Source organism: Hesperophylax consimilis, chromosome 10, assembly GCF_061612785.1.
Source record: "Hesperophylax consimilis isolate HC1 chromosome 10, BYU_Hcon_1.0, whole genome shotgun sequence".
NCBI classification, from domain to species: Eukaryota; Metazoa; Arthropoda; class Insecta; order Trichoptera; family Limnephilidae; genus Hesperophylax; species Hesperophylax consimilis.
Genome location: NC_142845.1, coordinates 25,766,333 through 25,786,124, shown reverse-complemented (window position 1 = coordinate 25,786,124; position 19,792 = coordinate 25,766,333). Strand labels below are relative to the sequence as shown.

Below are 19,792 nucleotides of genomic sequence, written 5' to 3'. Positions count from 1 at the left end.
AAATCGTAAACCTATCTCATTTTTGTGTAGGACTTTAATACCCGTGTCACGGTTAAAAGTATGATCTTTATTAATTAGATGTTCTGCAAATTCTCTCTTCTCTCTCAACTATTTGTTTATAAATATGTGTGTATTATTCTGTATTTGTTAGTATTTTTATAACAGTCCTGATGATGGTACGGAGGTACCGAAATCGGTAGACTTTAAAAATTTCAATAAAGTGACTTTAAACAAAGTGTTTTCCTTTTTATTATGTAAATTATATTGTGTAATACAACTACGCAATTTCAACTAAATTCACCCTACACTGCATCTTGCATTACCTCAAAAATAACTCAATAGGCCATTCTCTCTTTGCAGAGCATTTAAGTTCAGTATTTACATTTAAAAAATCAACTCGTAAAAAAAAGTTTTAACTTAATAATAATAAGTAGGTACCTACATCTTTTTTTAAATGTATTTAAAACTTGACTGAGGATTGTACCTTTCTTCCCAGGAACCGCACTAACAATCTCGCCAAATGCCGATCAGGTAGGACCAACATTTAAATAGTATTGCTGCAATGTGTGTTTATACGTGATTGACACCAAAGGTTGATAAAATGCACTGTCATCAACAACGAGTCTATGAAGGGATGTTGGTTAATTTCCGCTTCCAACATTTTCATTAATTCACTATCGAAGTTAAATTCAAATTAATTAAGAAGTATATAATAAGTGATACAGTGCAACAGCACCAACTGCCCGCAACCAGTAGGTCTATGTCTGTGGAATCAATTGGGGTAATGTTGTTGGGCTACAGTAAAAGTGCAGGTGAGTGAGACAAAGAAAATAATATATCTGGAATGAAGTGTAAATATACCATTCTACTAACAATAATTTATAAAGCAAATGATTTTTATTTGTTACAGCATTTTCTTAAATAAAGTTTTTTTACTTCTTTGAATGAACAACTTTACTTTAAATTTATATTGATTAATTTATTCATGAGTGAACTCTACGTATGCCCATTGTTTACGAACGTAATCAAAGTTAAACGGGATTGGACTATCAGCGAATAACTTTACTGCAGATGCTGTCTGCACTATGTTGATATTATGGCAATGATTTAGATTTTCTGTCATTGATATCCCAGCCAATGCACATCGCCGACCATGACACAGCTTTGGTGCAATCTGATACCTGCTGGCAGTCCTGGCACATCTGATCCCCGGGAACAAATTAAACATCTCAGTTATAATATTACGCAGACTATATCAAGGGTTATTTTGCAGAGCCCTACATAGCATAGTGGTCTAAGCACTTGACTTTGAGTCGAAAAATCTCCCCCAGAACGTACAATAATATTGACTGAGGAGCGCAGCGAAGTCCTCACCTGCTTTATCTCGAGCTTTTTGCATTTCTTCTGTCTCTAAATTGGTTTGGATCGGATCAATCCTGTCAAGATGGTAGCCGTGTTCCATAGTACCTTTTTACTCCGGCAAACTTTGTATGAGCATTACGGGCTGTCAAATTGGAATAATCAACACCACGCGAGGTCTACTGTAGACAGAACTACTAGTATTATATCAATATTATACATTTTTCATAATAATTATAAAAAAATATCGCGATTGGCGTGTAAACAGGCGGTATGGTATGTGAGCACTCCTTGGGTTATAGCACAGTGAAATCGATAACTTCACAGTATCGTATCAATAGGCGTAAATACCGATGATTTTATACTGATTTTCTGAGCACGGTCGTGCTTTTGATAGCCAGATCGATATTGATAAGACAATAAATTAGAGAAAGACAAACGCTGGCAACACAGAAGCAAATTTAAGTTATTAATAAACGTTAAAAATACTAATAAATTGACAATGTCGAATTTAAATAATAACTTAAATATACTCGTACTTTGGCAGTCCGCATGCACTTCTTAACACTAAAAAGGGAGTTAATTAGTCATGTCATAACAAACAACCTTTGTTTCTCGATCCTGGAACGGAATAATAATATCAATCGCGTCTTAGATAAGTTAATTAAGTATATGGATCTTTTATACGATTTATTTTAGTTCTAAAATCTTAGTTAGTTCACCCCCATTCATTAATAAGCCAGTAATTTTGCATTCCGAACGACATTATCCAAAAAGTTGTGCATATTGACGCGCCAAAAGCAGCTTGCTTTTATGTACCGACTTTTGGAATCATATTCTGACCATGCTTACAAAAACTGCTAATTGCCCATGGATGACGGATTTCATCAATATCGTATTGACATCATTGATGCAACTCTATGATTGACATAGGGCTTTATAAATCGTCCGTGCCAGACAATCAGTTAGTAGGCAAATGGTTCAACAAATATGGTGCTTAATTCATCAGCAAATGACTGCAAAAGAATGGGTCTCATTTTGCATAACCAATAATGTTAAATTTATATCAATCAAATTAGATTAGTTATAAATATTACGTACAATAATTTTTATTTTCTTGCCGCTTGATTTTTGTTGATTCAAAAATGTGCAGATCCCAAACTGTAAAATTATACAGTTTGCTTTAGCGACGTGCGAATTTCTACGTCTTGATTTTTAATGGAAGAGTGTTGACACGGGATGTCGCCACTTCCTGTTAGTTTATGAAAAAGTCGAGATTCGGTTGCATTACATTTTTTTTAAAATTATTTGCCATGCCAAACAGAAGATGCCAAGCATGCCATGCCAAGCAGGCAGAATTTCTTAAAATTTGGCGAAAATTCTGATAATAATACCACCGGGCTGCAAACTGCACGGAGAAAATGACTACTGCTGATTTATTAAAATCGCAATTTCCCAACGAAATATTAGTATATTTAGAATATTTCGGAACACGTGTTGTCGCAGCTGCGCTTATCCTAATGAATATAATGACGAAATGCGAAAATATTATAATTTTTATGAATCCTCATAAAATATTCGTGTTAATAATTAATAGTTTTTTTAATGAAATCTGTCAAATTATTCTATAAAGGACTGCAGTCCCATTCGGTACAGCAATTCGATAATTTGATCAGGAATACGAACAATTTGATCAGATTTTAAAATTAGGAATATTTTATATCAGTTGAGTTTTCTCCGTGTGCGGGGTAAAGATTTTGCCGATGGTGGCCAACCTCAGATAGGGGACGGCCTCCTTGGTCAAAGGGGAAAGGCACTTGAACTCTTGACTACGGATCCGTAATCCGCGAGCCGTCGCGGGTTCCTTTCCTGGCGTGCGCAAGTAAATTTTAATAGATTATTTTTTGTTGTTACACAATTAATTCACTAAAAATAATTTATGGCATATTTTCGGCACATTCCCTAGTGGTAGAATCGCATTTGAGAAAGACAGCCATTCAGAATCGCAACGTTGCGTGTAATGGCTTTAACCAAGTTTGGTGACCCCGATCTAAATAGCGATTTAATAGGTATATCCCCATCTTCCTCTCCCACAACTTTAGCCTTACAACATACCCGAATTGGGGATGCCTTGGTCTCACTGACTCCAGACAGTTGGGAGCAGTTGGGACTCTTGTGCGGCACTCGCATTTAAAAAAAAAGATTAATATAATTCGCGACCGTCCGACATAGATGGAAATATAATATTTCAATTATAAAATAATTATTGAATGTAATATTAATAATCTTATTTAATCGCCAAAAGAAAAAAAAAAGTTTTTAAGTCTCAGATATCGAGAGGTTAACAACGTCAGTGCTAACTTTATACTGCAATATACAAGGTATCCAGAAATTCGTAGCACAAGCGGGAAACTGGTGAATCTACATCACTTGAAGAACTCGAAAAGAAAAAAAATCGACTAAGCGCTGCAAAATCAACACCAAATGTGATGTGGATTAAACAGTTAACTGTTTGTACTACGAGTTTCCAGACACCGTGTATTATAATGATCTTATCAATTATCTTTATAGTTAATGACAAACTGTATGATTATACCAATTATGTAGTTAAAAGTGACATCTTATTATTAACATCTAAACTCAAAAGACGCTTAATTAAATCACGAAGCTTGAATTATTGCTAAGTAATTTGTAATGTACACCGGAGGAAGCATCATCATTATTTATCAAGTCATTTATAGAAGATAAGCCAAGGCTTCTCTATTGTTAGAGCTGTTTTCAGGTTATATCCACAGTCATACATTGTACCCACGATGGATTTTTGTGCGAATTGTTTAACGAACATACTCAAATTTCCAAGGCTATCTGAAAACGCAGTAAATGAATGCAAGCAGGTTGATAGCGATAAAAATGCAATTAAAAACTTGTAATGGTTTAAATGAGTCACTTGCATGCATTATTAATCTCATTAGATTAGCTATTAATACTGAGAAAAAATAACGTTTTGTAATAAATTACCATACATGTGACGTCCCAAAAATGAAAAATAACAGATTTTTTATTAGCTGTGTTTATTTTTATAAATTTCCATACTGAAAGGTTTTTCATAACTTTACTTTAATATCTAAATCTAAACAATATAACTCGATGTTATTTAAGTATTTTTACACTAACAACGGGAAATGTTAGCTGTAGCCATTGATGTGCAATTGATCGATGGCTGTACCAATACCATAATTGGAATTTGTTAAATGTTACGCATACCCAATTTCTATAACAAGTTTCTCGATAACTGTTTAAGTTTTGTTGTTCCAAAAAAATATATGTTATTTTTTAAGATAATATCTATAAATTTGTTATGCCGAAACGTTAATTATATAAAATTCCCTCCATTGAAAAAAAATCACAATGTAAGCTCCGAAAATTATGAAAAACACGTTTTGTTCTGTTATTTAATATGTTATAGGCATGATAATTCACAGTGTATCTTTAAATGCAACTAAAGCATTTGTCGAGATATTGTTGCTCATGTTGTCATGTTTTACAAAATATTTTCACTATTTTTGCTTAATTATTATCTTTTTTAAATATTAGCGCGCTCCCTCTAACATTCGTATTTGCATATCTCACTTTCAAACGCTTACGACGAGGCCTTAAACAAAGGGTTTATATAAAGTGCTTCAATATTTGCAGGTATTAAAAATTAAACACCTTCTTTAAATGCTGAGATTTGAAGAGTAAAATATATAAACAATGTTGTGAGTGTCTTATTAATATTACCAGTAAAATTATGCTGCATTACATCAGGCAAGTCGTAAACAAATACACCGTATGTTGTTGTTAATTCAATAAAATATTGACAATGATATAAATTTTGTGATTACATTACCAATTAATGCGCATTGTTTATTTAGTTAGTTCTGAATTTATCATTGGTGTTAATGAGATTATGTCAGGCGAATCATTTTGCATTTCCGATGATGGTATTATGCCCTCACCGTCGAGTTTGTTGTATAAATATTAAATTATATCCATAAATATTATTTAATTTTTAAATAATTTATGCATGTCTGTGTGCCCGAACCTCTTGTGAAATTTGAAACGTTTTAATTTACTTAACCTCTTGGGTAATTTCGGGAAATATTATTCACAGACAACGAACAACCGTAGAGTTTTTTTTAGATAGTACCATATACCAGCCTGACACGGTACCGTTTGGTAAAAGTTATGTATATCATTTTGTATTACAGTGAGAAATGTGATTTAAATAGTGTTAGAAGGAGAGAAAACCGCGCTTTCATTTTGCATTAAAAATATCAAAAAACCCCAATACAAAAATACAAAAATTTGAAATAATTTCATAATTCAAAATTTGAAAAATATTTGACAATTTAATAAATATTTTTATGTTAAACGAAAAAAGCGAATGGACAATTACTTTAGTAATACCTTTGTCTAATTAAATATGTTTTTAGTTTCGTGTAAAGTACGTACCACCTTGAAACGGAAACACGTACAAATTTATAGACAGATGGAATACAATTCGGGCAAATTAAAACAGGACATCGCTCAGTTAAACATCGTAGAAGGGGCAATAGTAATTTATTAATTTATACGTGTGCTATAACAAGCATTAGCAAAATAATAGCAAACCCGAGTAAACCTTAATATATCCTGTTCCACGTTAGTAATCTTGCCGCTTTATCTCGCGATTAATTTTAATCTTGGATTCATAAAACAACGGGTCTTCAATGATAGCCACGGAATAATTGGTTTGAATTTCCCTCTGAAGTTAGTACTAGAGCGTGACTCCAAGACGGGAACTAAGTACTAACGGCGACTACTAACAAAGATGGCAAGTTATCGACCCTCGGTTCAGAAGGATAAGTTCTACATATTTAAAAGCAGTTTAAATGAGCTAACGGATTTCTTTGCATATTATGTTGTATGCCTATGTAAGTTCGGCTCGTCCCAGTTGTGAAAGAAACAAAGAAAACGCGTTACATCGTGAACTTGGAGAGATAAATTACTAAAATGTTGTTATTTTGCAGTTTTTCAAAAATGGGTAACTTTTGTATCTAGAATCCATTTGAAAAAAAATGGCTTGCTCTGTTTGTGTATAACCCCTTAGTGAAAAAATATGATGATTCATAACTCAGTGGAACTGCACAAATATCTCTGAATCTTTATATGTATACTCACATTAATTTATTATATGTATAACATACATCAATTTTTGACTACTGTAATGCGGTCTTTCGTGACAGCAAGGTGGTATCAGATTTTTAAAATTTTTGTTTATGATGAAATTATCCGGTATTTTATGGCCCCCGTGGCCGAGATATCGTGACAAGCTATTTGATTAATTTGTGTTATTTAACAATTTATTCAATTAAAATAATATATATAGTAGATTTGCGGCACGTTCCAGAGTGGATGATACTATGACTATCGCCCTGGTGTAAGACCACCAATCAGAATTGAAACGTTACTTGAAATGGCTTGTTTGGTGACCAGATCTGAATAGCTAATTACTTACCCACTTTCTCTTCCCCATCTCTTACTCCTCCCCACGACTTTCAGCCTCACAACTTACCCCGATTGAGGATGCCATAGTATCACTGGCTTCAGACGGTTGGGAGCAGTTGCGGTGTTAAAAAAACATCAAGTTTTGCTGTAGGAGACGGGTCACTTATTTTTTCCACTACATTACTACCAAACCATTTAATTAAAAAAAAAAAAAAAAGAACAAGAATTGCGTAATACTAAAGAAAAAGTCACATAGCTTCTAGCTTGTGGTTTCATGGAAACATTCGCTACAATGTTATAATCTCCATTCCTCCGTCCGAAGGCTACATCACAAAAGCGCTCGGAGCTTTTCGTGTCTTGTCGGAGTCAATTTTCGTCCAAACCAAAGTCTTCATAGAGACCTCGCCATTACTCTCCTTTCCGTACAGTACACGGTACCTACCTTCCTGGTTACTAGCTTAGCCTACTCCAATATCACAGAAGTTAGCACGAACGCCTCGAGCTTGCTTTGAACAATGGTCGATTATCTGTAGAAAGCCGCAGGTTTGCATAGTTGCAAAAATTTAATATTTTTAATAGATTTTTTCTAGGGTGCAATGATTTTTCACAGATTGTTACCAAAATGTTTTTCAAAGATTTATAAATATTCTCGTAATTGAAAATTTTGTCATTTGTTTCTCCTTTGGCTTAGAAAAATTGGTATGCATCAGTTATATGAACTAACTAAATATAATATTTTTAAAAGTTATGTCTATTATGAGGATACTAATTGTGTCAAATTTACAACAAATATATTCCAAATTTTACCTTTGAAACGATTAAAAAATACGGAATCCTCTACTAGACCGCGTATTCATCATACTAGATCGAATCAAAATGACGTAAAAAACTTTCCAAGTTATGCAACCACATTCGTACTAAGAATCTACATATATTTAGCAACAAAACTTCACAACATCCTTTCCCTAGATATAAAACGAATAGATTAGTTTAATGAGCGTAAATCAAGAATTAAAATCTGCCTGAAAGAGGTCAATGAAAAAACTCTGCAAAAACATTAAAAACGACATAGAAGATAAATAAATTAGAACTACATAACTTTAGTCCGCCTCATCACAGGATACCCTAGTTGACTAAGAAATACAATTACTATACAAAATTGTATGTACCTACAATGTCTAAGTCACTAAAATTAAAATAAATTAATAAATCTTCATAGACGATGGAAAAACCCATTCAAAATTGCACCAATGTTTTTTCGCTGTGAATACTTCAAAAGTTGTTCATCTAATTTAATGAAATTTCAATTTTCTATAATGGTCATAAAATTAACTTCAAGTGAAATTCTGTTTATTTTACAAGCATCAATATTATTATTGGTCGTTTGTTGTGCTTCCTTTTCACGGTACATTTGATTTCAATTTAGAAATTGGTTTCAGTAATGCATTATTTGATGTCAACAATATGCCTAGAAATCAAAAACACTTTAAACGTCAAGCTCAAATAATAACAGAGAGCGTTTTAAAATTAGTTGTACACATTATGTACACTCAAATTCAGACGTTCGGAGTGGTAGATTCTAGATAGTGTTTGGTGACTGAATAGCCAGGTACTTCCCAACCTTCCTCTGCAATGTCTCCCTCCCTTTCCCACTCCCACATACTCCGATCGGGGATGTTTTAGTCCCACTGGCTCTGGACAGTTAGGAGCAGAAGAGACTATTTTTCACATTAGGTCCTCGCAGGAGGACCTATGTCATATTTGGAGATGCTGTCTGGGTTTTTTTTTAAGGAAAGGAAGGAGAACAGGGAGAGGAAGATCTGGGAAGGAAAAAGGTATGAGGGATAGTAGTCTGAGGGTCATTGTGTCCAGGAGTGACGGACGTTTGAATTCATCCCTCCCACTGCGGTGCAAAGCGATGGATCGAGAGAGTTCTGCTGGAGAGATAAAAATATATCCCTCAACCAGTCTCTCCAAATCCGGCCCGCCACACAATGTCGGCAGATGCATCCGCCACAAAAAACCTAGACAATCCTCACACCATGAACCCGGGCACCCCTGCCAAGTCACCAAAGGTAGCGAACCACTTGGGGTGGCAGAGGTGTTGGTTATCCAATTAATGGTTATCCATACCCACCCCCCCAAATTTATGACCGCATTCACATAAAAAAGGATTTGTGCCTATGTTCCAATTTATTTTTTTTATATTTAAGAGTTCACAACGTTTAACTTACAACGTTATGGAACGACATTCCGAGTTGTCAGTCACTAAAGTTAACAGTCGATCCTTATAAGTCGGATAATACAAGGGAGGGTATTGTTATAAGATGATGTGTTTTGCCCCATCTATTCCCGGAACGTGCCCATCTAACTGATGATCCTACGTCCTACGAGGAAAACAACCTAACAACAGGCACCTACTATAAACGATGCGGAAGTTAACGGGATCATTCTAACGTGCATCTTATTTTACACGATCCGTCAGACATTATTAATGGGGCCAAATTGGCAAAGACCACATCACTAACTTTTTGCACTAAACGTTCTGAAACTAAAAAAACTAACTAACTAACCATCACGCCGTTTCTCCGCAGGGGTAGGCAGAGAGGACAGACCGCCAAACAACTCGGTCTTGGCACACACTTCTTGCCTCATTCACATTCATACATCGTCTCATACATACTCTTCTATTATTCTGACTCTTGACATGACCCGACTCGAGTATCTGTTTCACTTGATCGTGCCATGTCTTCCTCGGGCGTCCCCGACTTCTGCTACCATTCACATTTGCATCATATATCCTCCTTACACTCCTATCTTCGCTCATTCGCTCTACATGCCCAAACCATCTAAGCGTCCCTTTCTTAATCTTACTCATTACGCTTACATCAGCCTTGCACTCTTTGCGGATCTCCACATTCCTCACACGATCAAACATGGTTTTACCACACATACGCCTCAGGGATCTCATTTCAACAGCATTCAATCTACTTTCATCCTTTCTTTGCCAGTTCCATGCCTCACTTCCATACATCAAGGTAGGTACCAGCACTCCTAAATTTTCCACGTTCTGAAACACTTGTAAATAATGTAGGTAAGTATTGAAAAAGTAAATATTAATATATTTGCAGTGTTTTGTGACCAGATCTAAATAGCCAGGTGCTTCTCAACCTTCCACTTCCCCATATCCCCACTCCCTTCAGCCTCATAACATATCCCAATTGAGGATGCATATACCCACCGGCGCAGGAGAGTCGGGAGCAGTTGGAAAATCCTTTAAATCCTCACAGGTAAACATACTGATTGAGAATGAATCACTGATATATTACTTACTGAGAATATTACGTAGTCAATTACATGGATTTAGATTTTGAACAAATAATTGAGTTGTGATGCTTTTTAGATCTGAGTAATGCGATAGTACCCACAAGGTACACGTAACCAATTATCACTAGCTCTGATCGCCACGCTTGTAATTTAACTGGGAAGTCAGTTAATTTATTCAATACAAATAACTTAGTTAATCTAGTATTCTGATTCCAAGTTACATTAATTCCCTCTTGATTTTAGTACCTACAGTGGGTGATCATCACTTTACGACCAGTGGTATTTTTTTGCAATTATCCTATTTGGATATTTTTGCAAACACATATTATAATAACTGCAATGCAATTTCAAGCTTACGTTTTCAATCACAAGCTATATTTGAATAAAAAATAAGCGTTAAAATAAAAAAAATCACACATTTATTAGGTAGACAAGTGAGTACTATACTAAGTTGCTATTTTATTACGAATTTCTTCAAATTATCGGTAATCCGGTTAAAAACTGGATTGCCGGCCCTTAAAGAATGTATTAATAGGTTTCCCGATTGACTTTTTTCACCATGTCATATGTGTTCATAAGAATCCTAATATTTCCGCATTTCATCATTGTATATTATCAAGGCAAATGCAGGTGCATGAACACGTGTTCCGATATATTAGGAATTTGTTTCGAAGTTTATCAGGAAACGGGGTGAAATCCCCTTTTTAACCAGATTACCAATAATTTGAAAAGAATCTTCAATCACGGCTTCAATACGCCGTGGCATGCTTGTAATGTTTTTCTCATGGTTTTTCGCAACTCTAAGTCATGTTGCCAGTTGCCAGATCCTGATAATCTTTTCTATAAGATCTTGCTTAATAGTTAGAATTTATTTCCATATTTTCCGTTTATTTTACTAAATCTATTAATTCAACTCCGTATCTCATTCCAATGCAGAGATATAGCGTTAAGTTTTCCTCGAACGTCCCCGACTTCTTTATCATTATTCTTCTTCTTTCGTATGGTGGGGGGGGGGGTCAGAGGGGGACACTAGGTCTGCGAGCCATTCTCGGGCCTCAGACGTCGCAATGTGAACCTCATCAATCCCGCCGGGGAATGAATAGAGCAGGCATTCGTTGACCACATCTTCGGTGGTCTGTGCCGCACCACATTCAAGCATCGCCGTCTCTTTAAGGACCCATCTGCGCATCATGTGGGCACAGCGGCTATGGGAGCACCTAAACCTATTGATGGCGTACCAGGTTTTGCGAGGCAATGAGAACGCAGGCTGTCTTTCGGTGGGGTCCTGTATGAGGTGGGCATTTTCCACGTTGGCGGTTTGCCACTCAAGTTTCCACCTATCTTCTGGGGTGAGAGGTAATCGGAGGAGCCTCTGTCATTCCGCCCAGAAGGGCTGAAGGAATATTATTCAAATCATTCTCACATTCAACACTCCTTGCACTAATAAGAAGAACAAACTTTGAAATTTTCAGCGAAATCGGTACTGTAGTTTTAGAATCTTTATAAATTAAATGGTGTGGTCCCAATGTGATGACCACACACTGTACAAGGTACGCGTAACCAATTATCTCTTCCTTTCGATCACCAAGTGTGATTAATGTGGGATGAGTAGTCAGTTAATTGGTTAATCTATTCCATGCAAATAATTTAATTAATCTCGCATTCTGATTCCAAGTTAATTAATTATTCCTCTTTGTAGGAAACTTTCAGTGCGGTTAACGTAGTTTATGAATTAATGGGAATGGTACAATTGGTTTAAACTTTAAACTTCCGTAATTATGTAACTATAAGAATCTAGCTAACGTGATTTATGACTAAACTACGTCACGTAGAAGGTATATTTTGTGGAACATTGTATAATTCAGGGGTGAACAAGTTGTTTTTTTATAGAATCAATTTATTCGATTGGTTGGTTGTTTGAAATGGCCTTAATCGTATTAAGTGACAATATCTAAACAGACGGGTACTTTACAACCTGCAATTTCCCCATTTATTTATTTATAGCTCACTTTATCTCACTATTATCTCACTATACATAAATCATGTTTTTTGTCATAAAAATCAACCTCACTAGGGCTGCCAGTATCGAGGTTAACAGTTTAAATTTAAGTGAAGCAAACATAGAGTAATCACAAACATAAAGTAATACTACATACAAACACAAGATATTTCAAAAAGAGAAAAAATATATGTACAGGGTTTTCCAATAAGAGGTGTTGTTTTGAATAGCCCGCTATTTCGGTAGATGTTACTTTTGAAGCTGTCATTTTTTGACATTTGACAAGTAGAAACTACGCCATTAATAAAAATGGAACGATACACGCTTCAACAAGCACTAGGACTACGAACTTAAAACATTAAAAAGCAGGAGAGACACTGCGGACATGATTTACTTACACAAAGTGTTGAGTGGTCATATTGACTGTCCAGCCCTTTTGTCATCAATCAATATTAGAGTCCCAAGTAAGAAAACTAGAGACAAATCATTGTTTCATATCGAAATTGCTTCAACGAGTCTCAGGCAAAATTCTTTCTTACTAAGTATCATTATAATAAAACTTATTTTGATGCTGATATCCTGTCGTGTACCTTGGGAGCTTTTAAAAAAATTGTTAACAGAGTATTGTAATAATTAACCCTTTTCTAAATTTAATACATTACATTCATCATTTATTCATTATCACTCTTACATATTATTTGTATTTAATATCGAATGTACGTGTGTGTATGTATGTATGTATGCATGTATGTATGTATGCAACTATGTATATGTATGTGTGTACGTATGTATATATATGTTTGTATGTGTTTATACGTGTATGTATATATATATATATACATTTTCTCTTATTATTTCCTTGTTTTAAACATTTCTTTGTTTTTAACCTTTCTTTGTTTTCTTTGTTTGTTTATTGCTTTTTAACCTTCTTTATCTTTATTGCATGATGCGAACATTGGTTATTGGGTTGTAACCTAATTCTTTTACTTATTTTTTCTCTCTCTCTATGCATGTTATGTTATAAACCTGTTAATGTTCCTAATAAAATAAAAAAAAAAAAACAACGCATTGAAATTATTAAAATTCACTTGAGTGAATCAAATGCAAATCATCTTGAGTGATGAGGCCCATTTCCACCTCGGTGGCTTCGTCAATAAGCAAAATTGTCGCATCTGGGGCTCGGAAAACCCAAGAGTTATTGTTGAAAAGCCTCTCTATCCTCAACCTATGACTGTTTGGTGCGGTTTATGGTCCAGCGGAGTCATTGGACCTTACTTTTTCGAAAATGAGGCTGGAGCAATAGTTACGGTGAATGGATTGCGCTAGCGAGAGATGATTAATGATTTTTTATGGCCGAAATTGGATGGTATTGATCTGGACAACGTTTACTTTCAACAAGACGAAACCATTGATGTCTTACGATTGAATATCAAAATAACACCTCTTATTGGAAAACTCTGTATTAGATTTGTTACCAGATGAGTATTTGTAATAACCATAACTACTTATCAATCATTATTCCCAATAGTAGATAATATCCTCATCTCCCTCTACCTCTATGTAAATAAAATGTAAATGTTTGTTTGTACAAAATCTTAAATCTCCGGAAATTCTTCACCGATTGCTTTGAAATTTGAACATTTTGAACATTTCGAATACGCGTGTATTTTTATATACCTATATTAAATAGATGTCACCTTTGACAGGTAAAAATATGCTTTTTTTGAAAAACAGCGCCATCTGTTGGACAAACATATTTTTTTTAAAACACAGCGCCATCTATTGGACAAACATGCATTTTTAAACAGCGCCATCTGCTGGACAAACATTTTTTTTTAACACAGCGCCATCTATTGGACAAACATGCATTTTTAAACAGCGCCATCTGTTGAACGTAAAACAACCAACACGCACTATTATTTCTCTATCTGCACAGACAGATTGAGCCGCAGCAACGAAGGGTACAGCTGGTCAAATATATATTTATATATGTCCAAAATAATTGGGGAGAAGCCGCGAGTTACATTCGTAAAATAGCACACACGGAGAAAAATAACTATTGCTAATTTGTTAAGAATGTCTTCGAATTATTGGTAACTCCGGACAAAAACGTGATTGCAGGCCTTACAAATGAATTAACTGGTTTCCTGATAAACTTTTTAATAGATAAACACAATCAAATATCTAGGAGTAATTATCGATAAAAATTTGAATTGGAAGGAATAAATATGTCAAATTGTAAAAAAAATCAGAAAACTGATATATGTATTTTTAAGAATCAGAAATTTTTTATCTTTAAAAAACCTATATTTAATATATTATGCCTTGGTCCAATCAACGCTACAATATGGTATCATTAGTTGGGGATCCACATACAAAACTAACCTTACTCCAATAGAAGTGGTACAAAGGTTAATAATTAAAATAATATTACGAAAACCTTCCGATTACCCAACGGATCGATTATTCGAAGAATTTCAAGTGCCTTCATTTAAAGATCTTTATATTAAAAATGCACTAATTCAAATCATAAAAGAAAAAGACAAGTATCAATTTCTAACTGAAAACCGTACTAGACTTAAATATATTTTTCCATGCCCAAAATTAAACACTTCCTTTGCACAAAATTATTACACTTACCGGGCAAGAATTTTTTTCAATCGACTACCTGAAGAAATTAGAAACATTAATGATAACATCAAAATAATAAACACTGTAAAAAAATATTTTAAAGACAAACTCACAAAAAATAAAAATGTTTCCAATTGAATTAATCTTAAGAATAACTCACTTCATGAAAAATAACTCACTTCATTTAAATGAGTTTAAAATCATTTTATTTTTAATTACATACTTATTGCAATAAAACAATGTACACTCCTCTTCCAGCCACAAGCTAATGCTTCTATGGAAGAGGAGTCCTGAAATATTTTACCTTATATTGTAACAAATAAACAAAAATGTACTTATATAATAAATGTAATAAATAATAAATAATAATAAAAAAAATAATGAATATATTATCATGATGTCGGAACATGTGTTCACGAAAATTCTTTCTATCGTCAATATATCATCAAGGTAAATTAATAAAACATTCTTAAATTGATTAAATTTAATTAATAAGATCTGTTAATTTATCTGTTTATCCTCTCCGTGTAGTTAATGGCTCTCTATAATATATATATTTTTTTTAAGTTCTTAAAGTTGTTTTAAGTTCTGTGAAGATTCTATTCGTGTTCTATTATTATATTATTAGTTCAATAGAAAAGGTGGTAGAAATGGCAAAGAAACGCTCGGACACGGAGACACCATTTGATTTAAAAATTACGAATGTTAAAATCGGTTCGCGATCGAACAGTTGGCAATCAGTGTTATAGCTTATGTCAGTTGACATATATTCTGTCTTATAGTTAAATGGAATATTTTAGGTCATGAACGACCTAGAGGTATAAAAGGTTAAATTTCTTTTTGTGACGATTACAATAGATGTCTTCAAGTGACTAGTTACTGAATGAAATATGATGGGTTACTAGGTAACTTATAGAGTTTAACGATCACGGTTTTACTATTGATTCTTCGTTTATTTATCAACGAGACCTTCATTATTGTTTACGGATTATTAATACAATTAGTTGATGGATCGATTAAAGCACCACATGTTGGCAAATAATAGATTTTGTAATGACTATGTATCACATAAATATTAATATGTTCCATTGTTTTATATCGATTGTTAGGTGTAATAAATGAATATATGATAATTTTTTAGTAATTAAACTAAATCGAGTGTGTTATTATTATTGTTATAAACAATGATTTAAATTCATACAGAAAATCTAAAAAAACGGATAGAGGAAAACCTTTTAACGGAGGTAGGTTTTATTAATTTGCTATTTGAGGAAAACCTCGAATGTCGAAATCCACCACCATTAACCGAAAATACCTAAAATTCTGATCTTAACCGATTAGAAAGAAAACTGAAGTCACCAATTTACAATAGATTTTTGAATAATTCGTGGAAAAAATTACTGATGTAAAATTCTGCAAATTTATTAAGAATTCCTTCAAATTATTCGTAATCTGGTTAAAAAGGGGATTGTAGGCCCGTAAAGAATGAATTGATAGTGTTCCTGATAAACCTTTACTAAAATGACAATGAATTACCACGATGTCGCAACACGTGTTCATAAAAATTAAAATATTTCCGCAAAATACATTTTCGCATTTCGTCACTATATATTATCAAAACGCAGGTGCATGAACACGTGTTCCGATATTATTACGAATTGACTAAAAGTTTATCAGGAAACGGCGTGCAATCCCGCTTTAAACCGGATTACCAATAATTTAAATTTAAAGAGATTCTTAATAAATTAGGAATACCTACTCATTTTTCTCCAATGACATTAGTGATCTGTTTAAGGTTAAACGCAACGCTCGTTGTATTCTACGTGTTCACAGATGGCGTTAATTAATTAATTTTGTTTAAATACGCTTTTGCAAGGTATTGCTTTACAGTATTAAGACAAATTATTTGTTTGCGCCCTCATATACGCAATATGAATATGAATAAATAGTTTTGTCCATATAAAAACTCAATTCTATCGAGAAAGGCATACAAATACAATATTGGATTGAATCATCGGTAAAATATTGTATTTGTGTGCCTTTCTCGAAAGAATTAAGTCTTTAAACGAACAAAACTATTGATTCATATTCATATTGCGTATATACGGGCGCAAACAAATGATTTGTCTTAATATTGTAAAGCAATACCTTGCAAAAGCGTATTTAAACAAAATTAATTAATTAACGCCATCTGTGAACACGTAGAATACAACGAGCGTTGCGTTAAACCTTAAGATGCGTGTTAATCCCATAACAATATACCTTCCCATAAAAAAAAATTACTTAGGTATTGGCAACAAATCAGCTTATAAAAAGGGTTATTTAAGACCATGATTGTAATTTGTTGGAGTGTTGAGAGGTGGTACTCACCAGGGTTGTATTTCCGCAGGCAGCGCACCTCAGCGACGCTGCTGTAAGTGAGGCCATTGGAAGCGCACACCTTGCTGTATTCGCTGCGGAAGGAGGGGCAGATCAGACCACCGCATTCGCCCCGCAAGGAGAAGCAGACCAGATCAGAGCATTCGCCCTTTCGCACCAGGCTCACATCTAGCGATGGACAAACAATACTTTAGAATCTCGGTATTTGCAAATGCAATATAAAATATGGGTTTTGGTTCTGGGCGCAGAGATAACGGAAATAAACACAGAGAAATAAAAGTAATGAAAGCATGTTTTTCACAAATTTAATTCATAACAACGGTACACTGTTGGTCGCATGCTGGAAAACATCCAGAAATAAATCCTAAGGTAGTCCATACGCTGGATACCGAGGATCATGCACCGTAAGGACTATTAAGGAAATAAAAGGCCATTTATATATTTAGCATAAACAGCAATTATTTACAATATTAGACTAATGATGTTCCATTAATTCTAGTCGTTGATTCAATATTTGCACCTATACAATATATTAATAAATGACAAAGAAATATAAAGAATAAACATTATAAGGAATTACAAAATGTTATAAAACAATTAAAGACAGTTAGTAGTAATACAATTTTCGCATGATTATAATAAAAACCATAAAATAAACTAAGATGATAGGATTATTTCACAAAATAAAAAATTAAATTATCAGTTTAGTAGGTTGCATTTTATATTATTTTATTTTTATTCTAGATAAAAGAAAATTACATTTTCACTTATTTAACTAGAAATAACAAATACATTACACATAAATATATTACAACGATATTATTCACTTTCATTGTTTTGTTGATTGAGCATAAAACTGAACAATTTTTTTTTACATGTACCTACACTTTTTAATTTTTAATTTCGTCTGGGAGGCAATTATATATGTTGCTCCCCTCGTAACCAATGGATTGCTTGCCATAATTAGTATGTATGGTGTTTCAATGTATTTTATCGTGTTGCCGTGTAAAGTGTGTGTGTACTTGGGACGTTTTAATATGTTTTATATGTTTTCAAGTTACACTTGAAAATGTCTACATCTCTAGAGGCATTGTGAGTTTTACAGATACGTCCTATTAAAGAGTTTTGCGCATATTTGGCTTGACAGTGTGGTGTTCTAAATAAGTCGTTCGATCTGGTGTTGTGTTCAGGGCAACGAAATGCAATATTTTCTAGCAGATATGATGAATCAACAAGATTGTTCATGATTTTGTATAAGAAAAGGGCATCAGAATTTTTTCTGCGTTTATATAAAGCGGTAGGGTCAAACCGATGATCGCTAAAGCGATAAGTGTTCAATAAATTTGGATTGGATATTTAATACGATCAATGTATGTTTGATATTGAGGATTCCAAATGACTGAGGCAAACTAGAGTTGTGACCTTACATATGACATGTGTAGCAGAATTAGTGTGTGTGCTATAGTGAAAGGCTTTGTAATGCGTATAATAAATCCCATTTGTTTACAAGCTTTTTCTAAAATATGTTCAATATGGTTCTTAAATAACAATTAAGAATCTAGCAGTACTCCAAGATCTCTGATTGATTCTACTCGTTGTAGGGGTACATGGTTTAATTTGTAAGTATAATTAATCGACTGTTTTTTACGTGTAAATGTAATAACGTTACACTTTTCTTTTTCTTAACTTAGAATCCAGACAGTATACAAATCTTGCAAAACGTAGTTTTAGTATAATTCATAACTCTATTGAGCCCATTCTTCTTCAACCATCCTTTGCCGTAGGATTTAATGACACAAATTTAGTTCGCTACGTATGCTGGCTTAGTAGGAGTGTCCGGTTCGTGAGGTGAGGTTTGTCCTGACTCTGCCCACCAGAGTAGGCCGTAGAGGAAGACCCTTTGACATCTCCAGCTGGACTCTCTAGGTCTCTAGACCCATCGATAGATTCATACGTTCGTCACTCCTGGACACCCTGACCCCCAGATTCCTACCCACCATATCTTTAATATATTTAATTATACCATTCATACAGCATCCCCAAAGATGATACAGCTTGTGAATGAAAATATTTTCCTCCGGGTCTCCTTTGTGGAGTTATGTAAAAAAAGTCCTAGAGAAATTGGTTGGTCCAATAATTAGGTCCCATTGATTTGATTGAACGAAAACCTGTATTTGAAAGGCTGCCTTCTTAAAACGATTTCAATTTAAAGTAATTATCCGTAGAAAATCAGATAACGTCCGCTATAATAATAAAGCTGACGTTATCTGAAGTCTGTTAAGCAAATCTGGGGCAATTCGATAGATTAGTTTACCTTGAGATATATTTTAATGATTGAATGCACTCGATTGTACTACTTTTTTTTATTTTCTAAGACAGAACTTATATGTTCTGTATTGTTCGAAGAAGACAAACGTTTTATATTATTTATTTTTTTAAATAAAAAAAGATTTTTAAATTTTCCCACACGCAGAACCAATGATAGAAAAAAACGCCATTCCCCATATACGTGTGCAGTATAACACAAAATTTCACATGTAGAAATTCTTAACAATAACCTTTAGAAAT

At 33.9% G+C, this 19,792-nt stretch overlaps 1 protein-coding gene across 1 annotated transcript in view; it reads right to left on the bottom strand.

The window, feature by feature from the left end:
- LOC149420522 (serine protease inhibitor dipetalogastin-like) overlaps positions 1–19,792 on the bottom strand; it is a 137,079-nt gene that overhangs the window by 49,148 nt on the left and 68,139 nt on the right. Inside the window, exon 4 of the mRNA XM_089636758.1 lies at positions 17,216–17,392. Within this exon, the coding sequence (XP_089492884.1) occupies positions 17,216–17,392 (177 nt within the window). The remainder of the gene's footprint in view (positions 1–17,215; positions 17,393–19,792) is intronic.